Raw genomic sequence first — 26,752 nt, 5'->3', positions numbered from 1 at the left:
GCCTCCCCAGCAGCCGCCGCCGTCGCCGCCGCAGCCGCCGCAGCAGCAGCAGCCGCCGCCCCAGGCCCCCCCCATGGAGCCCGAGGCCCCGGATTCCCGCAAGAGGCCCCTCGAAACGCCCCCCGAGGTGGTCTGCACCAAGCGCAGCAACACGGGAGGTGAGAAGGGGCCGCGGTTCGGCGCGGGGGAACGGGCGGGGGCCTCGCCTTTCTCCACCGCCCTCCCCCGCAAACGGCAGGTGCAAGGGCTCAGGGGAGGGGAAGGGCGCCCCTCCCTAGACTGGAAAGGAGAGGGGAGTTGGGGAGGGAACCGGCCCCCTTCCCCCTCTCGCCGCGGGCCCGGGGCCCGGGAGCTTTGTCTGCGATGAGAGGGTCTGAGGGGGAGGGGGTGGTAAGTGTCCTTGGGGGCGCGCAAAGGATGGGGGGCGTGGGTCCCTCCGAGCGGGTGTCTCTGTGTCCTTGAGGGGTGTGTGATGTGACCGTTTCGGGGCAGGGGTGTTCCCAAGCTGGCGTGTCCTGGCGGGGGGAGGGGAAGGAGCTGAGGAGGCCTGTGGACCCGGAGCCTCCCTGGGGATGTCCTGAGCCAGGGTTGCGCCCGAGGGAGGCATGTGTGGGCCACGGGCGGGATTGTGCTGGGGACAAGCTGGGTGGGTGTGTTGGGTGACATGGGGGAAAGGGTGGGTGTGGAAAGCTCAGTGAGAGAATGTGTGGTCGGGACAGGTGTGTGTGTGTGTTCATGTGTATACGTGTGAGCCCTGTAAGGCCTGGATGTGTGACATTAGGGATCATGGATATGACAGGAAGAAGGGTGTGTGTGTGTGTTTGTGTGTGTAAGAAATGAAAGGGGCTGGGCTTCATATTTGAGACCCTCGGAAGGGTATGTGTGACAAGTGTGTGCATGTCACCCCAGAGGGGACTGTGGAAGAGTGTGACACATGAGTGAGAGGGTCTGTGTGACATGCAAGGGGGTGTGTGTGGGCTGCCGAATGGGCCGGCTCTGGGTATGAGCCATGAGAGGCCTTGTGGATGAGAAGAAGGCAGTTCAGTGTGTGTGACACAGGAGTGTCCCGGGTGGGGTGGGACCAGGAGAAGCTGGTGAGGGTATATGACAAGAAAAGAGTGTGGGTGTGACTCCAGAGAGGCTGTGGCTGGGTGTGACACATGGAGGTGTGCAACGGTGACATCAGAGGGGGTGTGTGCAACAGGGAAGGTGGGTGTATGACGGGGGAGAGGCTGGGTGAAATTCAGGAGGGTGTGTAACAAGGAGAGGGAAGGATGGGGGCCCATGTGACAGGGAGCAGGAACGTGTGCATGTGACACCTAAGGGGTGTGAAAAGGGAAGGTCTGTGTGTGACACCTGAGTGTGTGTATATGTGTAACAAGGGGTTGTGTGTGAAATGGTTGGCGTGGGGATGATTCTCTGTACGTATGACAAGGGAGAGTGTGTGTGTATGTGCGTGATGGCTGAATGTTTGACAACACATTAAGGGTGTGTTTAGAAGACAAGAGGGACCCTCACAGCGTGTGTGTGAAGAGGTATGTGGACCAGAGAATAAAAGCCGAGCTGGAAACTCTAGGTGTATGTCTGCCCGTGGGGTAGGGTTTGTCAGGGGACTCAGAGAGCCCAGCCCATTAACTCCCTGGAAGGAGGGAGACCCCAGAGCAGACATGCCCCTCCCAGCGGTCACCTTGGCCAAAATCTTAACGCTTCCTCTGGCCTCTTCCTCTGGATGGGAAAGGGGTGGCCTGGGGCAGAGTGCAACTCTTTTAATGGGTGCGGTGGGGACCTCCCACCTCCTCTCCTTGGATGACGGGGAGCTGAATCTCTTCTTCCCATCCCAGCCCCCTGCCAACCCTGTCCAGGTGAGATAGGAATCGGGGAACCCCTGGCTGCCTTTGAGGGTGTCCAGCAGAAATTGGAGGAAAGGGAAGTTGGGGGAGGGGTGGGAGGGAGTTTCCTGTCCTTCTTCCTGCTCCCCCACCCCCAGCACACGCATGAATGTGTCCCGGCCACTTCCTTGCCTCCTTCCTGCCTCACTGCCATTCCCAGTCCTGGAGAGGGTCTGGGGACCCAGGCGGTCAGTCCTGAGCCCAGTCCGGTGGTCCAGCCCCACCCCTGCTGGGGGGAGGGAAGAGATCTCATCCCTATTTTCTCTTAAAGGGGCTGAGATGTTCAAAATCTGAGCAGTCAGAGCAAAACGGCACCATTTAACAGTGATGCTGCCAAGGACGGTGAAGTCCTAGCGTTTGGCACCTACTACGACTCAGGCTCTGAAACATGGAGTAATCTCCCAATGCAATCCTCAGGGGAGATGATTTGAGCTGCTTTTTCAGATGAGGAAAACTGAGGCTCAGCAAAATGAAGCCACTTGCCTGAAGTCACACAGCTCATAAGTGGGGGAACTGGGATCTCTCCAACCCTGGGCTGCCCGGTTCCCATGTGCTCAGCCCTCCTCCAGCAGGGGGGAAACAGATGAACCCTTAGAGACCCTGTCCTCCCGACTCGTCCACCTCCCGTCTGTTGGCCCAGGGGAAACTGAGGCCAGGAGATACGAAAGGACGGTCCTCCGTTTACAGAAATGCTCAGGGGCAGAGCTGGGCAAGTGTCCAGGACTTTTCATCTCAAAATCGAAGGCTCCTTCCAATAATTCTTTCATGTCTGTGGGGTGCTGGGTCAACCTCACTCCTTTTCTGAGCTTCAGTGTTACCATCTGCCAAATGGGGAAATAAAAATAATCAGAATGATGATAGTAGCTACCAATTTTATTGCTTAATACCTTACATGCAGTATTTCATTTAATTCTCCTAACACTCTATGATCTGATGATGATAATAGTAAATTGTAACAATGACATTTATGGCGCCACAGTACATCAGAAGTATTATGGAAAACACTTGGCACTCAATCATTTAATAATCCTTACAATTCTGTTACCCATCTTATAGGTGACACATTGAGGCACAGAGAGGTTAATTAACTTGCCCAAGGTTAGTGAATAAGAGGCAGAGCCGGTATTTGAACTCGGGAGGCTGGGTCCATTGGATGAGTAGACACTATAGTGAACCCCATTTTCCGTCAAGGAAACTGAGGCTCGGGGGTAAGAAACTTTCACAGTAAGTCCCAGCAGACTGAACTCCTGCCCACAGGGCCAGCTTAAGGGCTTGTAGAGGAGATGGTGGCTGTTAAAAGCGGCTTCTGGGCACTACGGACAGGCAGGCGTGAACGAGGAGACTGAGTGGAGGCTCCAGTTGGGAATTCACCAGAGAAACATAGTCTCGGTCTGGTGGCACAGTAACAAAGAATGTCCCCCTTGAGTACAGACGATAACTCTTTTTTTTTTTTTTTTTTTTTTGGCCATACCATGAGGCATGTGGGATCTTGGTTCCCTAACCAGGGATCGAACTCAGGCTCTGCCAGTGAAAGCATGGAACCCTAACCACTGGACCACCAGAGAAGTCCCACAGATGATAATTCTTAAGGCGCCATTGGACTGCCCCCTATACACCTGACTGTATTCCCATCCCCGTCACCCCTACATTTACAGAAACATCAACTCCCCCATACACACGCACACAGACCTCACACCCCAGTCATAGCTGACACCAGCCAGGCCTTGCTCCTGAGATCCTCGATCTTTAACACAGTTATCACCAAGGTTACTAGCCCTAGAGTGAGAGCCTCCTGGGTTCCTCTCGTCACTGCCATGTGCTTGGTGTGTGACCCTTGGGCACATTCTTTCACTGCTCCGAGCTTCAGTCTCCTCATCTGGAAAATGGGAACTATAATATCCACCTCCACCACTCCAGGCTGTCATGTGGGTTCAGTGAGATTGTGTATGTGGGTTCAGTGCTGTTGTGTGAATTCAGCAAGATGCCTGATACACAGTATCAGGTCTGGCAGATACTCAATCTGGCAGATTGAGTAAGCTCTCAATAAACAATAGCCATCGTTATTATTATTACTGCTCTGGAGAATGTCACGTTCCTGATTCACCATCCACTGGTGATTTGCCCAAAGGAAATCACGCCCCGTCCATCTCGCTGTCGGAGAGAGTGTCGCAGCTCAAAGACAGCATCGCACCTCTCAGCAGCTCATCCCTTCAGAAGCATGTCTTGGTTGTATTATATCTCTCGCAAGGACGGGCAGCACCATCATTCACCAATGTCCCGCCCCTCCTCAGTGGTACCGACCACACCCTGGCATCTTTTCCACCACCAGCTTTTCCTCACACACTCCCAGTGACAATATCAGCATCCCACCCCAGCCTCCTCAGACCTCACAGAACACATTGATACTTCCACCCCTACCCCCACACAAGAGCAGGTACCATGAGTACAACACCCCTACTTTGGTTCCCCCAAAACACGGTCACCAAAAACCCCACCTCTGCCGCATTCACTTCTGTCCTACCTGTGTAGTGAACAGCCCTGTCCTGCACCCAAACCATCTTTAAGCGTCAATGCTGAGTAAAAAGTGCCACTCTTGGGAATTCCCTGGTGGTCCAGTGGTTAGGAATCTGTGCTTTCACTGCCAAGGGCGCGGGTTCAATCCCTGGTCAGGGGACTAAGATCCTATAAGCCATACAACACAGCCAAAAAAATACAGAAAAAGAGGGCCACTCTCCCCATACATAGCACCCCAAATCTCTTGGGTAAGTCAACATTATTTATGGAGGTAGAGGAGTATTGGTTCCCTGTTGGAAGCCTTTATAAGCTTTCCTGAGGATCAGGGACATGGGAGTGGAGGAGACCAGAAACCCAGAATGACTAGAAGAAGGAAAGACAGCCCGATCCCAAGGTGGAAATATTGAAACTGCAGCAGAGGGGAACCAGGAGAGCTGAAATTGGCATCTTTAGTTGCCGTCCTGTGTAGAGGGAGCAACTATCTGGACCCCAAGGGAAAAGCTTAAGGGGGTTGGGGAAGGGTGGGTGGGTGGAAAGTTCTGGCATTTTGCTTCAGTAGAAAGAACTTTTTCACAGGCAGAACCTTGGTGGTTCAAACAGGGTGGGATATGTGAGATCTGGGGGCTTCCGGGTTCAGCTGACATCTCGTGTCTGCCCTTTGCTTCGAGGCAGGCTGGCAGATAGAAGCCTGGCTCCTTCCTGGAGGAGGTGAGCATCCCACGATGGGAAATGAAGAAGAATCTGAAGAGCAGTAGAGCAGACTGTGGGCTGCCATGGGGACTCCAGGACCTTAGAATTCTGAGCTTCTACAGGTGGGAGGTCTCGGCTGGTCACTCTCTGTAGGACCCTGACCTCTGAGGAGGGGCCTCCAAACTTCCACTAGTCTGATATAGGGACCACCAGGCACCCACAAGGTGGTTTAAGTGGGGATTCCATGGACAGACTTTTTCGGGGGAATCATTTTGGGTTTAGATGAATGTGCTTTGGGAGGAAAAAAATATAACCAGTCCTTCAAACTCTATTAGCAATAATTTTTTTCAATGTCCTCTTTAAATAGATGCATTTACATTTTAAGAGGGAATGGACTTAAAAGGCATGGACTGTCTGTCTTGTTCTCTGCTATGTCCCCAGGATCTAAAACAAGGCCTGGCACGTAGTGGATGCTCAGGAAGGATTTGTTGGAGGGAGGGAGGGAGAAAAGAAGGGAGGGAGAGAAAAAGCAAGGAAATAATAGTACAGAGGAATGCAACAATTCAGAAAGAGAGGTAGATGCTGGAAGGTGAGTGGAAGCAGAGCCTGGTTTCTTATCAATGAGAACACGTTCCTCCTCCAAAAAGCAGGGAGAAGCCTGAGGAGAGGTGATGAAGGAAGTGGTATCCCCCCATCCTCCTATTTTCTAACAAAACCCCAAACCTTCGAGGCGCATTTCTGCATTGATACAGCACTTAGTGTGCGCCAGACGCTGTAATACGAGCTTCGCCTGTGTTCATGAAATAGGTGATAGTGAAAGTGATGATTATGCTGATGATGACACCTGACATTTCTAAAGTGGTCTACATGCCTGAGACCATCCTAAGTACTCCACGAATGAGCATCGAATGAATGACAGTTAACCCCAGAAGACAGCGCTATCCTGTCCCCATTTTAGAGATGAAAAAACAGAGGCCCAAAGAGGTGAGGTGACTCACCCAAGGCCACACCTCCCGTCAGTGACAGAAGTCCGCACTTAGTCGAGGGCTGTTTCTGTCATTTCATTTAGAGCTTCTCAGATGAAACCTGAGGAAGTGTGAGCGAGGGGAGTGAGGGTGTCCCCAGTTTTCTGCAGAACAGCCTTCAAGAGGGAAGCTGAGGAAGTGGCCTTGGTTGGAGAAAAGATGGGGAATGAAATCAAAGAAGGAAAGAGGATGGAGTTCTTGTGAGAAACCCTCCCCGTGCTTCTAAACCTGCCAAAGATGGAGAACCGGCCCCATCTCTGTGTCAGGTTGAGGGGCAGAGCAGGCAAGGGGCCACCTCTGTGAGCTCAGGGAAGGAAGTCATTTGTTGGGGGGGTGCTTAGGAAGATGGATGGAGAGGCACCCTGGGGGGCTAATTACCTAATAGGCTTAATGATCTGATTAGGCACATTTAAGAGGATTGCCTTGGGCTAAAGGAAACCCCTTAATTCTGGACCTCCTTCCCTTGCCTGAAAAGCCACATCTAGCCCCTCGCCCCTGTGGCTCCGTGTTCACATGGCAGGGAACCCAGAATTTTCTTTCTCCTTTTTTTTTTTTTGGTCATGCCGTGCAACAATGCACAGGTTCTTATTTCCCAGACCAAGGATCAAACCCGTGCCCCTTTCAGTGGAAATAGAGAGTCCTAACCAGTGGACCACCAGGGAATTGCCGGGGAACCCAGAACTTTCAATCTTAAGGGACCAAGTGGAGATGGGCAGGGCTCCCAGCCCCCAGGACACTGCCCCAGGCTTCTAACAGAGCAGTTTCTCTTTTATCTGCTCTGGATGTTGGAGTTTCACTGGAGATGTTGAAACTACATTTCCTTTGCTTAAAAGTTGAAAGCCACTGGGGGATGATGTTCTGAGACCTTAAGCTTCGGAAACCAAATGGCCTGGCTTGTCCCTTCTCTTTCCCAGGATTTGTGTGAGCTCAGTTGCTCAGTCGCATCTCACTCTTTGCAGCCCTGTGGAGTGTAGCGCACCAGGCTCCTCTACCCATGAAATTTTCCAGGCAAGAATACTGTAGTGGGGTGTCGTTTCCTCTTCCAGGGGGTCTTCCTGACCCAGAGATTGAACCTGTGTCTCTTGCATCTCCTGCATTGGCAGCAGATTCTTTACCACTCATGCCAATAGGGAAGCCCTTCGCAAGGTTTATTATATGCCTACTATGGGCTGGGTGCTTTGTGAGTCCCTGGACATGAGGAAGAGCTTCAGTGACGTGGCCCACACTGGACCATGGTACATCCTTCTGAAGGTGTGAAACAGAGATCCATCCCCTCCCTAGGGTTCCAGGGAAAGTTCCAAGATGGGACATTTGAGGGGAGACCTGAAGCACAAAAGGAATTCATTGGGGGAGGGGCATTCTTTGTGACCCTGTGGACTGTAGCCCACCAGTCTCCTCTGTCCATGGAATTCTTCAGACAAGAATACTGTAGCGGGTTGCCATTTCCTCCTCCAGGGAATCTTCCCAACCCAGGGACAAACCCGTGTCTCCCGTGCCTCCTGCACTGGCAGGTAGATTCTTTACCACTGAGCCACCTGGGGGAGCAGAGTTCTAGGCAAAGAGAATGTGCAAAGGCGCTGAGGTGGGAGGGAGAAGGGAAGTTTGAGGAGCAAAAAGGAAGGTGGATCTAGTGTGCCAGGAGAAAGATAAGGATGTGAAGCTGGAAAACAGGGCGGGGCCAAATCACAAATCAGACTCAGAAGGTTCCTGACTTTTTCCCTGGGAGGACACGGGGGCAACAGTTTGATTAGAAGATTGCAGAGGTTAGGCCGTTGCCTTGAGACTGCATTAACAAAGCGCTTTGCACATGACCAAGAAAATTGGTTCATAACAAAGAATGACCAAAGCCTTATTAAGGACTCTTGGTGCCGCCTCCCACCTCAAGGTCTTGGAGACTGTCCTGGTGCATACTGGTCTTCAGCTGCCAGCAGGGAAGAGTGTTAAGCATGGGTGGACCAAGAATGAATCAGAATTGCATTTGAATCTCAACCCAGAAACTGTCTTGGTGCCCTTGGGCTGGTACCTTAACTTCTTTGTGCCCCTCTGTTCCTTCGTTTCCCCTTATGTAAAAATGGAGGGGACTTCCCTGGCGGTCCAGTGGTTAAGAATTAGCCTTCTAATGGAGGGGCTGTGGGTTCAATCCCTGGTTGGAGAGCTAAAACAGGGAAAAAACAAAACTTAAAGCGGAAACAGTATTGTAACAAATTCTATGAAGACCTTAAAAAATGGCCCATATCAAAACATAAAAATAAAAAATAAGTAAAACATAATAATAAAAAAAATAATAGAGAAGGAAATGGCAACACACTCCAGTATTCTTGCCTGGGATATGCCATGGACAGAGGAGCCTGGCAGGCTTCAGTCCATGGGGTCACAAAGAGTCGGACTCCACTTAGTGACTAAACAACAACATATATATAAACTATGTTGCAATGAGGGAGCTTCCCTGGTAGCTCAGCTGGTAAAGAATCTGCCTGCAATGCAGGAGACCCCAGTCCGATTCAGATTCCTGGGTTGGAAAGATCTCCTGGAGAAGGGATAGGCTACCCACTCCAGTGTTCTTGGGCTTCCCTGGTGGCTCAGACAGTAAAGAATCTGCCTGCACTGTGGTAGACCTGGGTTTGATCCCTGGGTTGGAAAGATTCCCTGGAGGAGGGTATGGCAACCCACTCCAGTATTCTTGCCTGGAGACTCCCCATGGACCGAGGAGCCTGGCGGGCTTCATGGGGTTGCAAAGAGTCGGACATGACTGAGCAACAAAGCACATGTTGCAATGGAAAAATTAATAAAATAAAATAAAATGGAGCGCATTTTCCCTACCTCACTGGGAGTTGTGAGGAATGGGTGAGATCAAGCTGGCAAAGCTCTCAACACAGCACCAGGTCAGTAATGAGTGCCAGAGCCTCTCCAGAGTCCAGCCTTCTGCTCCGCTCCCGCCTCATTGCTTCCACCAGTCAGACCACCGTCACCTCCTGCCTGGACTATTGCAGTTGCCTCTTTACTGGGGTCTTCCACCTGTGCTTGTCACAGTCTGCTCCACTCATGGGCCTCAGGGGGATCTTTTTAAAACCTAAGACATCACACATGGGGCTTCCCTGGTGGCTCAGCGGTAAAGAATCTGCCTGCAATGCAGGAGACTTGCAGGAGACACGGGTTTGATCCCTGGGTCGGGAAGATTGCCTGGAGAAGAAAATGGCAACCCACTCCAGTACTCTTGCCTAGAAAATCCCATGGACAGAGGAGCCTGATGGGCTATGGTCCACGGAGTCACGAAAGAGTCGGACACAACTGAATGATGAGCTCCTCTGCTCAGAGCCTTCCCGAAGCTCCCATCTCACCTGGAAGAAAAACCACCTTGGTCCACAAGCTTGAACACCCCACCACCATCCCCACCTCTCTCAGCCCTCATTTCCTCCCACTGTCCTGTCTCACTCAGCCCCAGCCACACTAGACATCTCACCCTCACAGCCCAGGCACACCCTCACCCCAGGGCCTTTGCACTTGCCCTTCCGCCACATGGCCACGTGGTTCTGGTCTGTTCCCTCCTCCACAGACGGGAGACAATGTATTTTAATGGTTCAGAGCAGGGACTCTGGAGCCAGGTGGGATTCGGATTTCAGCTCTACCACTTCCCAGGTGGCACTACCCAGGCGGTACCTGATGGGTACCCAGATGTTGCTAGTGGTAATGAATCCGCCTGCTGGTGCAGGAGATGCAAGAGATGTGGGTTCGATCCCTGGGTTGGGAAGATCCCCTGGAGAAGGAAATGGCAACCCACTCCAGTATTCATGCCTGGAGAATCCCATGGACAGAGGAGCCTGGCAGGCTACAGTCCACGGGGTCGCAAAGAGTCGGACACAACTGAAGCGACTGAGCACATATGTGACACCATCTACTAGCTGTGTGAGTGGGAGAAATCCCTTCATCTTTGTTTCCTTGTCTCTGGAATGTTTGTTTTTTGTTGTTTTTTTTTTTAAGTACCTCCCTCTTAGCATCAGTGTGAAAATGGTATTTGTAAATTACTCGGAACAGAGTCTAGTATGTATTAGGTACTATGGAAGTGTCTGTTCGACAAAGAATGCTGTATCCTTGGGATGGGCTTTCCTAGCCACCGGATCTGACAGTCCAGCACCTACACTCCCCATCCTCTTTCCTGCCTCTTTTTGTTTCCTTGGTACTTACCGCCATCCGACAACATGAAATGCACTGTCTTGTCTCCCCTGCTCTAGAAGAATGTAACTGTGTGCTCTTGGCTGAATCACTAAAACTCTTTTGACCTTATTTGCGAAATCAGGGATCTTTGTCTGTTTTCTTCATGGCTGTTTCTCTAGAATAGTGCCAAGCACAGAGCAGGTGCTCAGGAATTCTTGGTGGAATGAATGAATGAATGAGTGAATGAGGATCATTACGTGTATTATTTCCCTATTGCTGTTCTCTTGAGTCCTTGCTCCTATATGTTACTGTGATCACAGCGGGTTTTCTAGCCCAGCCCATACCAGTGCCTCCCAGGAGGTACTATCCAAAGGTGAAGACCCCTCTCTCCTGACTCCCCTCCCTGCTGTGTGCCCCTGCAGAGGAAGGTGAATACTTCCTGAAGGTGCTGATCCCCAGCTACGCTGCGGGCTCTATCATCGGCAAGGGTGGGCAGACCATCGTGCAGCTGCAGAAGGAGACGGGAGCCACCATCAAGCTCTCCAAGTCCAAAGACTTCTATCCGGGTGAGCCCCAACCCCGGGGCACGCTTGCTCCGGCCTCCCATCCCTCTCATCTGGGCCCTCCAGGAGTGGGGAAGGCTCCCCTAGGGGCAGTGAGAGTGGTAGGGGGCCTCTCCTCCTCCCCCTAAGGGGACTGAGCAGCCCTGGGCCCCAGGGGCCAGGCCTGAGCAGATGGGGGTGGGGGCAGGGCAAGACAATGGACTGCTGCATATTCATGACTCATTTGCATGATGTGGCAGATGTACCCATTCCCACACACCTGCCCCGTTGGGTCTGTTGGAGGAGCTGGGGGGGGTGGCCAAGGAGGCAGGTGTTGGGGTGTCCCTCAAGGCTTGGGGGGTCAGCCATCCGTGTTACACAGACCCTTAGTCTTTCCCTTTGGATTTCTCTGTCACCCCATCTCACCCGATCTGAGTCACACTGATTCTCCATCTGTGTGGTTCTTTCCATGTCTCTCATTCTGTCTCTGTCATCTTTCTTTCTTGCCCATTGGCTGAGCCACACGGCATGTGGGATCTTAGTTCCCCAACCACAGGTGGAAGCCGCGCCTTCTGCTTTGGAAGCGCAGGGTCTTGACCACTGGGCCGCCAGGGCAGTCCCTTTCCCATTCTGTTTCTGACTTTCTCCTCTCTTGTTCCCTGAGTCTCCACTCCCATCGGCTTCTCTCTGTCTCCCCATGCCCTGTTTCTCTTCGGTCTCTCTGGTTCCCTTTGGAGGTCCCCCATCTCTGTTCTCTTAGCCGCCCAGCCGGTCTGTCTGTCTCTGCTTTTCCCTTTCTGTCACCTCCTCTTCCCTTCCCTTTCTGTCTTCCCATCTCTCTCCCCATATTTTCCTTTTCCTCTACCTCTTAGTCTCACTTTTTCTTCTCCAGCTATCTGTTTCCAGTCACCCATTCAACCAGTATTTAGTTGCACCCCTCAATGGGTTCATTCTCTGCAGGGGGTTGCTCCTCATTTCTTTCACACCTGCTTGCCCATCTCTCCCCTTACAGTCCTCTTTTTCTCCTAAGTCTCAGCTGCCTCGTTTCTTTTTTCCTCTCTCTCCACAATCAGCCCATTTTCTGCCTCTTCTCCAGCTCTATCTCCCTTCCTCCAATCATAAATTGTCCAAGCCCCTCCCCTCTCACTAATCCCCTTCAATATCTCTCACCCCCTTCATAATTCTCTCCCAAGACCAATGCCTGAGCTTCAACATCTAGGAATCCAGGCAAGGTCCCCTGAATTGCATCTTTGGTCCAGCGCTGGTTCTAGTTCATCCTTAATCCCCATGGATTTTTTAGGTCAAACACCAGAGCTGAAGCCCAGGGTCAGGACAATTTCATATTCTCTCTCCCTGTCTCTCTCTCTCCTCTCTCCACCCCGCCCTCTGCCTCCCATCTCACTAAGCAGCTTTGGCAAGAGGTTTAGAGAACAGTCCAGGGAACCTGGCACAACCCCCTTTTCTCTTCCACCCTGGCCCAGTTTTCCCCTTACCCTTCTAGCCCACAAGGTACGGATGAGACCTCTGCTTAGGACACCCATCCAAGGACACTTGGTTCCTTGCCCCTGGATCTCATTCTGTGACATAACACACATCATCCCCTCCCAACGCAGTGACATGCCCCATTGGCTAGGCAGCTGAGAACCCCAAAGGATGGGCCAGTCATTGACTCGCTCCTGGGCCAGACACTGTTCAAACAAGCACCGTGAGCTAAGCATCTCTCTCCAGCCCCTGGACATGCAGCCAGTCCTGCTCCCCACCCCCCACCCCCATTGGGAACTTGCAGATCGTACAGCATGTGCTGGCTCCTGGCTCAGAGATGCAGGAATAGCCCTACATCCCAGTCCAATCCCTGGGACTTCCCAGGACCCAGAGGAACGTAGGACATGGAGATGCTACTGCTCTCGCATGTGTTTCTCTGCTTCTGGCTGATACTTTCCATTCATTCATATTCTCTGAGCATCTTCTCCAGGCCAGTCCCATGCCAGACAGAGATGGGGACACAGTAGTGACTGAGACACCCCAGCTTAGCCCTCATGGATCTCACATCCCAGTAGGGAAGATAAACTGAATACCAATCATGACTTAGGGTGGTCAGGGCTGGGACTGGGGAAGCCCAAATGGAGAGAGCCCAGACAGAGCACCTGACCCAGACTGAGATGATCAGGAAGGGCTTCCTGGAGGAGGAAGCCAGAATAATAAAAGAGTGGGCTAGGTAAAGAGCAGTAAAGTGTGATGAGGGGAGATGAAAGAGCATGTTCAAAGACTGCGGGGTGGGGGTTAGTTGTTCAGTGTGGCAGGTGAGAAATGACAATGGAGAAATTGAAAGGGTCCTCTGGGCCTAGTTAGCTCACACACACACACGCGCACACGCACATGTATGTCTGCACTTATGTATCTACTCCATGAAACAAAAATCTGTGTGGCCCTTAACCCAAAACGGGGGGCGGAACACACGAAGGGTGCCCCCTCCTTGGTACAGGAACCCCCAAGCTCCAGATTCAAGTCTTCCGAGTCATACATGGAGAAACTTAGACCCTGAAGGAAGCAGGTACCTGCCCCAAGCCGCGCAGTCTTCTGTGTAGCTTACCCAGACCTCTCCTGATTCTAAAATTCCTTCAGATTTTAAACAGCTGCCTGAAGCCCTGGACCCTAACCCCAGAAGAAAAACAGATACAGACACTTTTTTTTTTTAATGTATTGATTTATCACATCTTTGCAGCTGAGTTTAACATCTTACGTATTCTTTTTTACCATCAAAAATACAAAGCAAAATTGCAATCATTGTATGCCTCCCTCCAACACAGACACACGCACACACTCCACTCACACCAAGTTTAGCACCGGGTGGCTTAATGTTTAAAAGCCCAGACTCTGAAGCCAGACCCATGGGTTCAAAACCCTGATTTTTCACTACTGGCTGAATGAATTTGGACAAAACCCAGGTGCCTTAATGTCCTTAGCAATAAATCAAGAATAATAATATCACCTGCCTCATATATTAAAGTGAACAAATATATATATATATATATACACATACATACATATAAAGTGCTTAGAATGATGCCTGGCAATTGGTGTTATGTAAGCACCAGCTGTTATTATTAGGTATTCTTTCAGGGTTTAACTGAGTCCCCCAAAGCCCCTGTGGATCCTGGTTAAGAACTACAAGGGGGTGTGAGATCACAGACTCCCTGAGCTGGAAGGAAGCCTCACAGAGATGGAGAGCCGGGCCACTTCAGCCAGGCTCTCCCTGGGGCCACCCCACCCCCCAAGTTCCCACCCTGACCCACACCCTTTCCTATTTACACCCAGACGGAGGCAGCCTATGCGCTGACTCACGCTTGGCTCAGACCAAGCCATTGTTCTGGGGTGGAGGGGAGTAAGAGTGAGGAACAGCGGCCCAGAGGACATGGAGGATGTCAGCTACACCAGTGACCCAGGACGGGGACACCCAGACACATGGCGAGACTGGCATGCCAGGCTGAGCGACGGCAAGCGAGGGATCGGGGTGTAACACCAGCGTGCTGCACTGGTATACCCACAGGACACTGGACACTCACCCCCAAGTGTCCCAGACACGCAGGCACATGGAGCCTGGTGCACTCAGGACCCAATTTAGATCCAGGGAGCTAACTGGTCCTGCAAAAGGAGTCCTTCCCAGGGAGACACACACACCACACCTAGTTTGCCTGTGTCATCCAGGCACTCACAGCTTCACCCCAGCCAGTCCTGGTGGAGTCTTCTTTGTCTGGCTGTAATTCAGACCCTCACACACACACACACAAATACATGAATTCTCCAAATATCAATTCTTACATACTGACACCTGGGTCTGCCTGTCGGTTTCTTTCTCTTCCTCATGTTCACCCTCATCATTCACAGTGTCTTGCCTGTTACTTGTACATGCGCCTTTGCACATACATTTGCAGTCCACACACCATTTGTCCAGGTAGTCTTTTGAACACCCAGAGGTGTCCGGATATCTTTTTCCCTTACGTAAACACACACACACACACACACACACGCGCACTGTCATACAATCTCCAAGTGCTATGCATTTATCGTACAACGTCAATGCCACTTCCTTGGATTCTTTGTTTCTTACTCTCAAACCCTCGTGCACACCCAGCTCAGTCTTGTAAATAGTGTACATAACCTTGAACGTCACAGCGACATCCAAAGTCTTTCCCCCCCACACAAACGTCTTTACTGAAATCACTATGTCATGCAGTCTGTTTGTATCCTGGTCTCTCCTGCTCTTTCTTTTACACACATACACAGATATTTGAGCCAGTCCTGCCCAAGAAAATACAGGCACATACACACACGCACCACGCACCCAAACAGCCTCACAGATGTATTTGCATTGGTCAGTGTCACCCAGAGTCTCTCTCTCATACATATATATCCCACCATCACCTAGAATTAGCACCTCTTCTCTCTGCTACCCATCCCAGTACACACACACACACACACACACACACCCCCCAAGGATGCCCAGGTCAGAACCGCCACAAATATCTGGAGAATCGCCAGCAGAGGCACCCTGCCGTCCTTTCTGCATCTCCATCTCCACTCTTCCATGAGTTGTCTTTGACCCACTCTGCTCTCCCCTCTCCCCACCCTTGCCCTCCCCCACCCCTCAGCCCTCCATCTGGTGGGTCCAGGCAGGCACTCAGGCCTCTCTGCTGTCTCCCCCATCCCCCAGCCCTTCCCCATCCTCTCCAAAAGCCCAGAGGCCGTCGCTGCAGGCTTTCAGGGGTTGCCAAGGCAACGGGGCCTCGTCCCTCATCCCCCTGGGGGTGGGCTGAGGACCCGGCCAGCCACACCGATAAGGGGGTTCCAGTTACTGTGGCAACCGTTGCAGGCCTGAGCTCTCGGCTTCTAGAAGGTGGGGGGGGGGCAGTGAGTGAATGGTTGCCAAAGCAACCGAGAGCCAGCAAGGACTGGGAAGAGGCAGCTGAGCCCTGTCTCCCTTGCCCAGGGCTGTTGTGGGCATAGCAAAGCACTTAAGCATCATTCTTCCATTCCCTGGGTTTGTTTTAAGGGAGGGAGAGGAAGTGAAGATAATAAAACAGGAATTCCACTCACTCTCCTTCTGATGAGTGTGACCCCTCTCTTCCTTGCTCAACAGGAACCACAGAGAGAGTATGCCTGGTACAGGGCACAGCAGAGGCCTTGAATGCTGTGCACAGCTTTATTGCTGAGAAGGTCCGAGAAATCCCACAAGCGATGACCAAGCCTGAGGTGGTCAATATCCTTCAACCCCAAACCACAATGAATCCTGACAGAGCCAAACAGGTTAGCAGGGATAGAGGCTGGGTTTTCGTAAAGCCGGTGGGATTTGAGAGAAAGCACTTCTTCCATGTAACCAGATTGCGATGAGGGTTCAATGGCATGGTGGTGGTGTTCTGGCTGTGAAGTCCTGTCCAATTCTTTGCAACCCCATGGACTGTAGCCCGTCAGGCTCCTCTGTCCAGGAGATTTCCCAGGCAAGAATATCGGAGTGATTTGCCATTTCTTCTCCAGGGATCTTCCCGCTCCAGGGATTGAACCTGCATCTCCTATTTGGCAGGCCGATTCTTTACCACTGAGCCACCTGGGAAGCCTGCTTCAATGGCATAATAGCTAAAAAACATTTATCAATCAAATACACGGTAGTGGTTCATAAAGAGAGCCTAAGGACGCCAGACCTCTTATTGGAGTGATTTGATTCAGAGGGAGAATGAAGGTCTGGGAGAATCTGACCGAGAGCCCCTTATTTACCCCTCCCTCCTAGGATTCACCAGATCCCCTTCTCTCTTCCACCTCATCCCATTGTCTCTCAAAACCACCTGCTTCCCACTTCCTGTTCTCACCAGAAGTAACCACCCCACCCATAGGCAACTCAGCACTAGTACCCGCTCTGTTCATAGCTACTGGATAGGAGTTTAGCCACCATTTTGGGAAAATGGTGTTTGCTTAGGAAGCGAGGAGGCAGGTCTTTTTCCTACACAGCCCTCTTGAGGAGGGATGGAAGGAGGGCAGAGCCTTTCGGTTGCCTGCATTATCAGAAGCCGTGGCATAGGGATGTGGCAAGAGTGGATCAATTGCTTCCTGGGCCTCGTGGGACTGTGCACACTGGGCAGCTGGGCTTCCTGTAAAGCCCCTGGCAACATGGCCCTGACTGGGTAGGGGGCCGAGCAGAAGCAGAGCTTGGGGTTGGCTGCGGTAAACTCCCCATTTGCTCTCCCTCTCTCCACTCCCCTATATGTGTGCACACAATGCAAAAGGGCAGAAGCCCTGAGCAGGCGGACAGGCCACTTGTGAGGGTTCCTGAACAGACGTCTGCCTGGAAGCAAAGATAAGAGAGAGAGCCTCGGTAAAAGGAATCTGGGATTCCTGGGAAATCCTATTACCCTGAGATGGGAAAGACCACGGGTCTGAGTTTCTACGGGTTCGTGGGGAAACGGTGGGCAGTAAACCCTAGTAGAATACTGCGGATCAGAGCGATCCCCCCAAAACCTGCGAGTTTGAGGCTTGGAGCGCGGCTGCTGTCCTTGGTGCTGAAGCAACTCCGCCCCTCGCTCCCAGCCGGCCCTTTCCTAAATCCCTTCCCACCAGCAGGCCACAGCTTCCCCACAGTTTGCAAGGAAGCAAAGGTACTGCCTCTTCTCTCCGGCTTGGTCGTGGCCGCTAGGGGCTCAGGGTTCATCAAAAGTTTGTACATGTTGCAGGGAAAATGGGGTCAGCATCATTAGCACCTGAGCGTCTTACTCCACTCCCTAAGCCACAGGAACTCTGAAATAGTGGAGTCTAACAGTTATAGAACCAGGATTTTTTCCTCTGCCTTGTTACGCAGGGGCTTCAAAGAATGAAAGAGATAATGGCTAAAGGTTCAGACTCTGGAGTCAGATGTTGAGTTGAATTCTATTCTGATAGTTCCTACCGGCAGGACCTTGAGCAAGTGACTTGATTTCTCCGTGTAAAATGAGATTCATAATGGTACCTATTTAAGGGTAGTGGCTAGTGTTTATTAATGTTTGAAAAGCAATTATCCAAAAATGTTTGCTATTGTTGTTACTATGAGATTTTTGAGTCAGGAGGCAAGTCTGTTCCCTTTTTGCCTTGGACTTGCTGTGTTGCCCTGTGTCTTCTTCCGTTATGTATGCTCAGCTTCCCTTTCTTTACAGTGGGGAAGCAGGGTCAAACTGGGGATTATAAATTGAAGTGCTTCCAGAATTCAGAAAGGGAACATAAAGGACTGAGGATGTACCCTTATCATAGAGGTATCATGGTATCCCTAAAGTGGGTAGTTTCTGCTCAGCTCCACTTGATTCTTACCCTTTGGGAATGAGGATGGAGCATTATTGGGTTGACTCAAAAGTTTGTTTGAGTTTTCCTATAACATCTTCTACATTTTTCAAATGAAGTCAAACATATCTGAAATCAACTGATTTTTCAAGGTTGGCTCAGTTTTTAAAACACTCTGTGGCTATGGGCTGGCTGTGGCCTGAGCACCACCAGTTTGCCACCTCTGGGTTAGATGGGTGGTTCTCAGCCCTGGCTGGTATCTGAATCATCTAGGTTAAAACACAGATGCCTGAGTCCCAGCCTGGGACCACTGAATCCAAATTTCTGGGGAGAAGTCCTGGGAATCTGAACTTGAACTCTGGCCTGAGATCAGATCCTGGCTTTACTAGTCACTATCTGTGTGACCTTAAGCAATTTACTTAACTTCTCTGTGCCTCCCTTTCCCAATCTATGTGTTAGTCACTCAGCTGTATCTGAGTTTTTGCGACCCCATGGACCATAACCCACCGGGCTCCTCTGTCCATGGGATTTCCCAAGCAAGAATCCTGGAGTGGGTTGTCATTTCCTTCTCCAGGAGATCTTCCCGACCCAGGGATCAAACCTGGGCCTTCTGCATTGTGGGCAGATTCTTTACCATCTGAGCCACCCAATCTATAAAATGCGCTAATAATAGTACCTACTTTATACAGTTATTAGTGGCTGCTGCTGCTGCTGCTGCTGCTGTTATTGTTACTGTTGTTTTTAAATCTCCAGACTTGCAAACATCTGAGGCAGATGGTCTCTGAGGTCCTTCTGGCTCTGAGACACTTACAATTCTACGGCTCTGTGATTCCAAGATTCGAGGAATATATTATTCTAACATTCTACTGTTCTAACATCCAGGATTCTATAGAACTGCATCTGAAGATCTAAGGTGCTGTGGTCTTGCAATCTGGGCCTATTGTGAGGACAGCTACTGTTTTCTGAGGGCTTCCCTGTGCCAACCACCATGGAATAACCTTAGTCATTGAGTATCCCCAAGACCTGAATAGAGCAGCTGTGGTAATGTCAATGTCAGCAGTGAGGAAACGGAGGCACAGAGAGGTGAAGGCTTTTGCTTTCACCATTCCTTGGTGGACACACTTTCTTGGATGGAAAGTTTTGATCCTTCTCCTGTTGCTCTGCAATGCTGTATCACATACTAAATCCCTCTTTACTCTTAGTCCTGGTTTTGCACATTCTTCTGTTCTATCCCCTTGACTTGTCAGACTTCTCTTTTCCCAGTGATTTCTTTAAAATCTGTATTGAGAGATAATCCACATACTGTAAAGTTCACCATTTTAAAGTGTTTAATTCAGTGGTTTCAGTATAATCACAAAGTCATGCATTGATCAACACTATCTAATTTCAAAACATTTTCACCACCCCCAAAAAAGCCCCATACACATTAATAGTCATTTTCTATTCCCCAGTGCCTCTGCCCCAGCCCCTTTCACCAGTGATCTGCTTTTAGTGCCTATAGATTTGCCTATTCTGAATAGTTTATGTAAATTGAAAGATACATAATGATATACAATGTGGCATGCTGAGTCGTGCTTTCCTTCCCTTAACATAATGTCATTAAGATTCATCCATACTGTGCGTGCGTGCATGCTAAGTCGCTTCAGTCGTGTCCTACTCTTTGTGATCCTATGGACTGTAGCCCGCCAGGCTCGTCTGTTCATGGGGATTCTTCAGGCAAGAATACTAGAGTGAGTTGCCTTTCCCTCCTCCAGGGGATCTTTCTGACCAGGGATCAAACCCACAACTCCTACATCTCCTGCATTGATGGCAGGTTCTTTACCACTAGGGCCACCTGGGGAGCTCAAATCCATACTGCGGTGTGTATCAAAACTTCATTCCTTTCTGTGGCCAAATAATACTTCATTGTATGGATGTACCACATTTTGTTTATTTATTCATCAATTGATAGAAACGTAGAATGTTTCTACTTTTTAGCTATTATGAATTATGCTGCTAATGAACAAATGTGTGGAGATTTTTTTCAGTCCTCTTGGGTAAATATGTAGGGTGGAATTTCTGGGTCATATGATAAAACCTACGTTTAACTTTTTGAAGAACTGCGAGACTGTTTTCCTAGGTGGCTGTGCCACAGATGTGGGATTTAAATACAGGTCTGCCCCTGGGGATAACAATCATTGCATGTGTACGTTCACCCACCCTTGGCTAAGTATGTGCCAGGCATTCGTCTAGGAACTGAGAACCCAGCAGTAAGCAATAAAGACAAAAATTTCTACCCTTGTGGACCTTAAATTCTCCCCTGGGAAATCAGAAAAGAAGCAAATAAATAAAATGTATAGGATGTCAGGGAGTGAAAAGTACTATGAAGACAAGATGGAGAAAAAGGAAACGAAGTATGGGTACCTTTTTTCTCTTTATATTTGGAAAATGTTTAAAGAACAGTACGATGAACTCCCTATACACTGCACTTAGACTCACCAGTTATTAACATGTGCTTTATCTCTACACACAGACACACACATTGACTTTGGGGTTCTTTTGTTGTTGATCAATTTGACTTTTTTTTTTTTTTGGCTAAACTGAGAGGCATGCAGGATCTTAGTTCCCCAACCAGGGATCAAACCTGTGCCCCCTGTATTGGAAGCATGCAGTCTTAACCACTGGACCACCAGGGAAGTCCCTGTTGTTGATCTATTTGAAAATAAGTTGTAGATCTTATGACTCTTCGCCCCTAAATACGTCAGTGTCTAGCTGCCCCAAACAAAGATAGTCTCCTATATTATTATAGTACTTTTATTGCACTTAGAAAAATTAACACTGGATTCATAATATTGCTAAATAAAAAGTCCGCGTTCAGATTGTCAAAAATGTCTTTTACATGTATAGAGTATTTTTATTAAAGATTCAGTCAATGTTCATGCGCTGCATTTGGCTGTTATACCTCCTTAATCTCTTTTAATCTAGCATAATCTAGGATATATTTTTGAAGGCAGAGCCAACAAAATTGCTGATTGGATGTTGAGTGTAAAGGAAAGAGAGGACTCCAAAAGGTTGGGACCAAGTAGTGATAGGATGCATTTTCCGTGTGCTGAAATGAAGAAGACCGTGGCAGAAACACAGTTGAGGAGGAAGATGAGTTTCGTTTTGGACTTTTGAGGGGTCCACTCAACATCATACGAGAGATGTGAAATTAGCAGTTACGAATCTGAAGGTATCTATGATGGAGACGTAAAATAAACACACATGAGCTTTGATAATCTGGGTGGGCAGGGAAGGGCTTTCTGGGGGGGTGCATCTGTGCAATGAATGAAGACAGTGAGAAGCCCTCTTTTCCGAGGAAAAGCACTCCAGGTACGGGAACAGCAGGTGCAAAGGCCCTGAGTCTGGGCACAGCTTGGCCAGTTGGAGGGACTGCAGGGAGTCTGGTGTGTCTGCAACGAAGTTAGCGAGAGGGAGGAAAGACTGAAGTCAGAGAGATCAACAGGGAGCACAGCATGTAGAGCATCAGTTCTCAGCCCTGTTTGATTGTTTGAAGGACCCAATGTCCGCTTTCTCCTGGATATATTAGGTTGGCCAAAAAGTTCGTTTGGGTTTTTCCATTGCATTTTATGGAAAACCTGGAACTAACTTATTGGCCAACCCAATATTTTACCATGCCCACTTTACTCTCTGAAATTATATATACAATGAGCCTATTTATATAAAGAGAAAGCATATCTATATCTCTAAGATCTTTAACACTTGTATTGAGATATAATCCACAAAAATACGTTGGACCCATTTAAAGTATGCAATTCAGTGGCTTTATTGTATTCCGAGTCGGGCATCCATCATCACAATCAATTTTAGAAGTTTCATTTCCTCAAAAGGAAATCTTGATCCCTTTAGCTACCACCCCTCAATCCTCCCAGCTCTTCCCCACCCCAGCCCTAAGCCACCACTAATCTCCTTTGTCTCTATAGATTTGCCTGTTCTGAACATTCATATAAGTGGAATTATACAATATGTGGTCTTCTGTGCCTGGTTTTGTTCACACAGCATAATGTTTTCTAGGCTTATCCATGTTGTAGCAAGCATCAGTCCTTCAACTGGTTTAAATTGACTGTAATTTTCCATTGTACAGATGTACATTTCCTATATCCCTAAATATTTTTTCCTAAAGGAGAAATGAAAGGAAGGTGATTTGTTATAAAATGAGTTTTAATATGGTGGCTCAGACAGTAAAAAATCCACCTGCAATGCAGGAGACTTGGGTTTGAGCCCTGGGTGGGGAAGATCCCCTGGAGAAGGGAATGGCAACTCCAATATTCTTGCCTGGAGAATTCCATGGACAGAGGAGCCTGGTGGGCTACAGTCCATGGGGTTGCAGAGACTCAGATATGACTGAGCAGCTAACACTTAACAAGATCAATTCTAATATGTAAATGCTCAGGCAGGGCCACAGTAGAAGAAATAATGAAATAGCTGCTCACACCTAACATGGCTTGAGTGACACAGCAAGAAACATGGTGATCCAGAGCGTAGTAATGGAGAGTTAAATGATACAGATGGCATTACTACCAATGTCATGGTTTTCTTTTTTTTAATTGAAGTATAGTTGATTTACATTGTTATGTTAATTTCTGCTGTATGGCAGAATGATTCAGTTATTCATATATATACCTTCTTTTTCATATTATTTTCCATTATGGTTTATCACAGAGTATTGAATATAGTTCCCTGTGCTATTCAGTAGGAACTTGTTTATCCGTTCTATATATAATAGTTTGCATGATGTCATAGTTTTCTAAAATGATGAATGACTCTTGGTAAATTCAGAACAAAACAAAATACAGCCTTATCTTGACTTACTGATACTGTAGTTACATTCCTGAAAATTTCAATAGATCTTAAAACTGTGCAAAAGAAAAAAATACTTGGTACTTAACATGTAGCATGAAATTCAGTTCTGGGTTGGGAGATTTATAAACAGGCTTTTCACCAACATGAATGTCCAGGGGGACATTCAAAAGTCATATAGAACCTGTGACAGTTCTTCATTTCGAGGAACTGACTCTCACATTACTGTGTGCAAACGTCTTTGGGCCTGCCCACTGAATGCCCACATCTGCCCCCAGTTGTTTCGGCAACCAAAACCACTCCCACAATTTCCCAGACACCACTGGGGTCAGGTTTAGGGGTTAAAACAAAGAGGCAGAGATGAGAGCTTCCAAGGATTGAACCCACAGGTCTGGGGGGATGTGAGAAGCACTGGAAAGGAGAAGCACTGTAGAAATGCTCTTGGAGATGTGAAAGGAGACATTTGGTTTTGAAATATCCCCACTGGTGTTAAGATTGATCCAATTTGTAGCTGCAAAGGATGGGCTGCTCTACAGCTGAGAAGGGGGACCATCATATAACATGACCAGTTTTCTCCATCTTCTCTGATGTAAGCTTTGTTACCATCATTTCACAGATAAGACAACTGTATAAGACTAAGGCTAAGGCTAATTGCTAAGGCTGTAATAACAAGGTTCCACGAAGTAGGTGGCTTAAACAACAGAATTCATTCTCTCACGATTCTTGAGGCTAGAATTCTGAGCTCTAGGTGTTGGCAGTGTTGGTTTCTTCTGAGGCCTCTGTCTTTGACTTGTGAATGGCTTTTATTCTCTCTCTTCTTTTTTTTTTTTTTTTTGCCATACCTCATGGCTTGCAGGATCTCAGTTCCCCAGCCATGGATTGAACCCGGGCCATGGCGATGAAAGCCCATAGGGCCTTGGCAGTGAAAGCCAGGAATTCTAACCACTAGGCCACCAGAGAACTCCTCCTGTCTTCACATGGCCCTCCCCCTTTGTGTGTCTGTGTCCTAGTCTCTTCTTATAAGGACACCAACCATATTGATTAGGGTCCACCCTAATGACCTCTCTTAACCTTCAAGGCCTGTTTAAAGACCCTATCTCCAAATACAGTCATATTCTGAGGTACTAGGGGTTAGGACTTCAAGAGGTGAATTAGGATGGATGGGAGCAACAATTCAATCCATAACAACAGAAAGGTTAATCCAGGTGACCACATCATGGGGTGGAAAGCACAATGGAACAGTAATCCATGAGGCTGCACTTCAGTTCCTTCCGGGTAACCTTGGGGCAAGTCCCTTCACCTCTTAGGCCTCGGGTGGCTCATCTGTAAAGTGAAACTAATAATGCCTTTTCTGAGGCTGGGAGTCAGAGTACTTAATGATATTGAAGGACATGGGCACCAATGCAAGCTTGGGGGCGGGGTCCTGGTGGGCTCCCACTTGGTCAGCCATTAAACTTTTAGGTGCTGGATGTAAGGAGGACCCAGGGGTCCCAAGGACAGGGTGGCTGAGAGGCTACCAAGGGGAGTTGGAGTACTAGCTCCTTTTTTCTTTTAACTAATAAATATGGAAATATTTCAGTATTTCTGCACTATTATTTTTATTTACTTATTTTCTTTTAGCTGTGCTCCACAGTGTGCAGGATCTTAGTTCCTCCATCACTAATCAAACCTGTACCCCCTGCAGTGGAAGTGCAGAGTCCTAACCATGGACCACCAAGAAAGTCAATATTTCTAACCTAGGACTTCCCTGGTGGTCTAGGGTTAAGAATCCATGCTTCCACTGGAGGGGACACAAGTCCGATCCCTGATGGAGGAGCTAAGATCCTGTATGCTGTGTGGCCAAAAAAAATAAATTTAAATTAAAAAAATTTTTTTTCCTAACCGGTAGGACCATACTGGTGCATATCCAGGGGGCTTGCTGGGTTTGATTTTGGACACTTGAGAGCCAGCGGTGAGAAGTACCTTGAGACAGCCAGTCTTAGACGAATATTGCCATTCAGTCTCCGATGACCCCGCCCCTAAAGACCCTCCCTCTGGCTCCCCACGCAGGCCAAGCTGATCGTCCCCAACAGCACGGCGGGTCTGATCATCGGCAAGGGGGGCGCGACCGTGAAGGCCGTGATGGAACAGTCGGGGGCTTGGGTGCAGCTGTCCCAGAAGCCGGAGGGCATCAACCTGCAGGAGCGCGTGGTGACGGTCAGCGGCGAACCTGAGCAGGTGCACAAGGCCGTGAGCGCCATAGTGCAGAAGGTACAGGAAGATCCCCAGAGCAGCAGCTGCCTGAATATCAGCTACGCCAACGTGGCTGGGCCAGTGGCCAACTCCAACCCCACCGGCTCGCCGTACGCCAGCCCCGCCGACGTGCTGCCCGCCGCCGCCGCCGCCTCGGCCGCCGCCGCCTCGGGCCTGCTGGGCCCGGCGGGGTTGGCGGGCGTGGGGGCCTTTCCGGCCGCCCTGCCTGCCTTCTCGGGCACCGACCTGCTGGCCATCAGCACGGCACTCAACACGCTGGCCAGTTACGGCTACAACACCAACTCCCTCGGCCTGGGGCTCAACTCGGCCGCAGCCTCCGGGGTCCTGGCCGCCGTGGCCGCCGGTGCCAACCCTGCCGCCGCCGCGGCCGCCAACCTCCTGGCGTCCTACGCCGGTGAAGCAGGGGCCGGGCCAGCCGGAGGGGCTGCTCCGCCTCCACCGCCGCCGCCGGGAGCCCTGGGGTCCTTCGCTTTGGCCGCGGCCGCCAATGGCTACCTCGGGGCCGGGGCGGGCGGCGGGGCCGGGGGAGGGGGCGGCCCGCTGGTGGCCGCTGCGGCCGCAGCGGGGGCGGCTGGGGGCTTCCTGACGGCGGAGAAGTTGGCCGCCGAGAGTGCCAAGGAGCTGGTGGAGATTGCGGTGCCTGAGAACCTGGTGGGAGCCATCCTGGGCAAGGGGGGCAAGACGTTGGTGGAGTACCAGGAGCTGACAGGCGCCCGCATCCAGATCTCCAAGAAGGGCGAGTTCCTGCCAGGCACGCGGAACCGGCGGGTCACCATCACGGGCAGCCCCGCGGCCACGCAAGCCGCTCAATACCTCATCAGCCAGCGGGTCACCTACGAGCAGGGAGTGAGGGCCTCAAACCCCCAGAAAGTGGGATGAGGCCTGCGGTGTGTGCTCCCACCTGGCTCCCTGCCCCTCCTCCTCCTCCTCTTCCTTCTCCTCCTCCCCCTCCCCAACTCCTGACCTCAGCTCGGTATAGTCCTGCTCCTCTTGGGATGGGGCTGGGGTAGGCCTGACTGCACTCCCCCCCACCCCTTTTCTGGTAGTCATAGGCAGGATTGAGTGATGGCTGGGGATGAGGCCAAGAAGCTCCCTCCCCAGCCCTGAACTGACCCCTTCTTTCCTTCCTCCCTATGCTTGACTGGGCCTGACCCTCCTCTCCCAGGGCCCAGGTCTGTGTGATATCTGTATATATTGCATTTTGTTGATTTTAATAGAAAACAAAGCGTTATTTTCTCTTTTCTTTCCCTCCTTTTTTTCCCCTCCTTTGATAAGGATTTCCCCTCCCCCCTTTATAAACTTTTTGTTTCCATATGGGAGGAGGGGAGGAGCCTCTGGGTCACCTAGAATGAGGGGCCTCCCCAAAACAACACCTGCCTCTCCTGCTTTCAGCTCCGGATCTGAGGGACATGATGGAAGCAGAGGTAGCAGAGGAGTGTGAGTTGAAATGGGGTATTTGGAGCAAAGACCCCAGAGTTGTAGATTTTCTCAGCTACTCTCCCTCCCTGCTGGAGTTGCCCCTCCTAGGTGGGACTTTTCAACTCTTTTGTTG

The 26,752-nt window shown here is 50.1% G+C and overlaps 1 protein-coding gene across 1 annotated transcript; it reads left to right on the top strand.

Moving 5' to 3' along the window:
• Window positions 1–26,752, top strand: NOVA2 (NOVA alternative splicing regulator 2). Its single transcript, XM_055551870.1, has 4 exons — window positions 1–158; window positions 10,693–10,836; window positions 15,950–16,116; window positions 24,997–26,752. Exons 1-4 carry the CDS (start codon window positions 74–76, stop codon window positions 26,077–26,079), a joined length of 1,479 nt encoding a protein of 492 aa, XP_055407845.1. The 5' UTR covers window positions 1–73; the 3' UTR covers window positions 26,080–26,752.

The sequence above is a fragment of the Bubalus kerabau genome, chromosome 17 (assembly GCF_029407905.1).
Source record: "Bubalus kerabau isolate K-KA32 ecotype Philippines breed swamp buffalo chromosome 17, PCC_UOA_SB_1v2, whole genome shotgun sequence".
NCBI lineage: Eukaryota > Metazoa > Chordata > Mammalia > Artiodactyla > Bovidae > Bubalus > Bubalus kerabau.
This window is presented reverse-complemented; position numbering and strand designations above follow the sequence as displayed.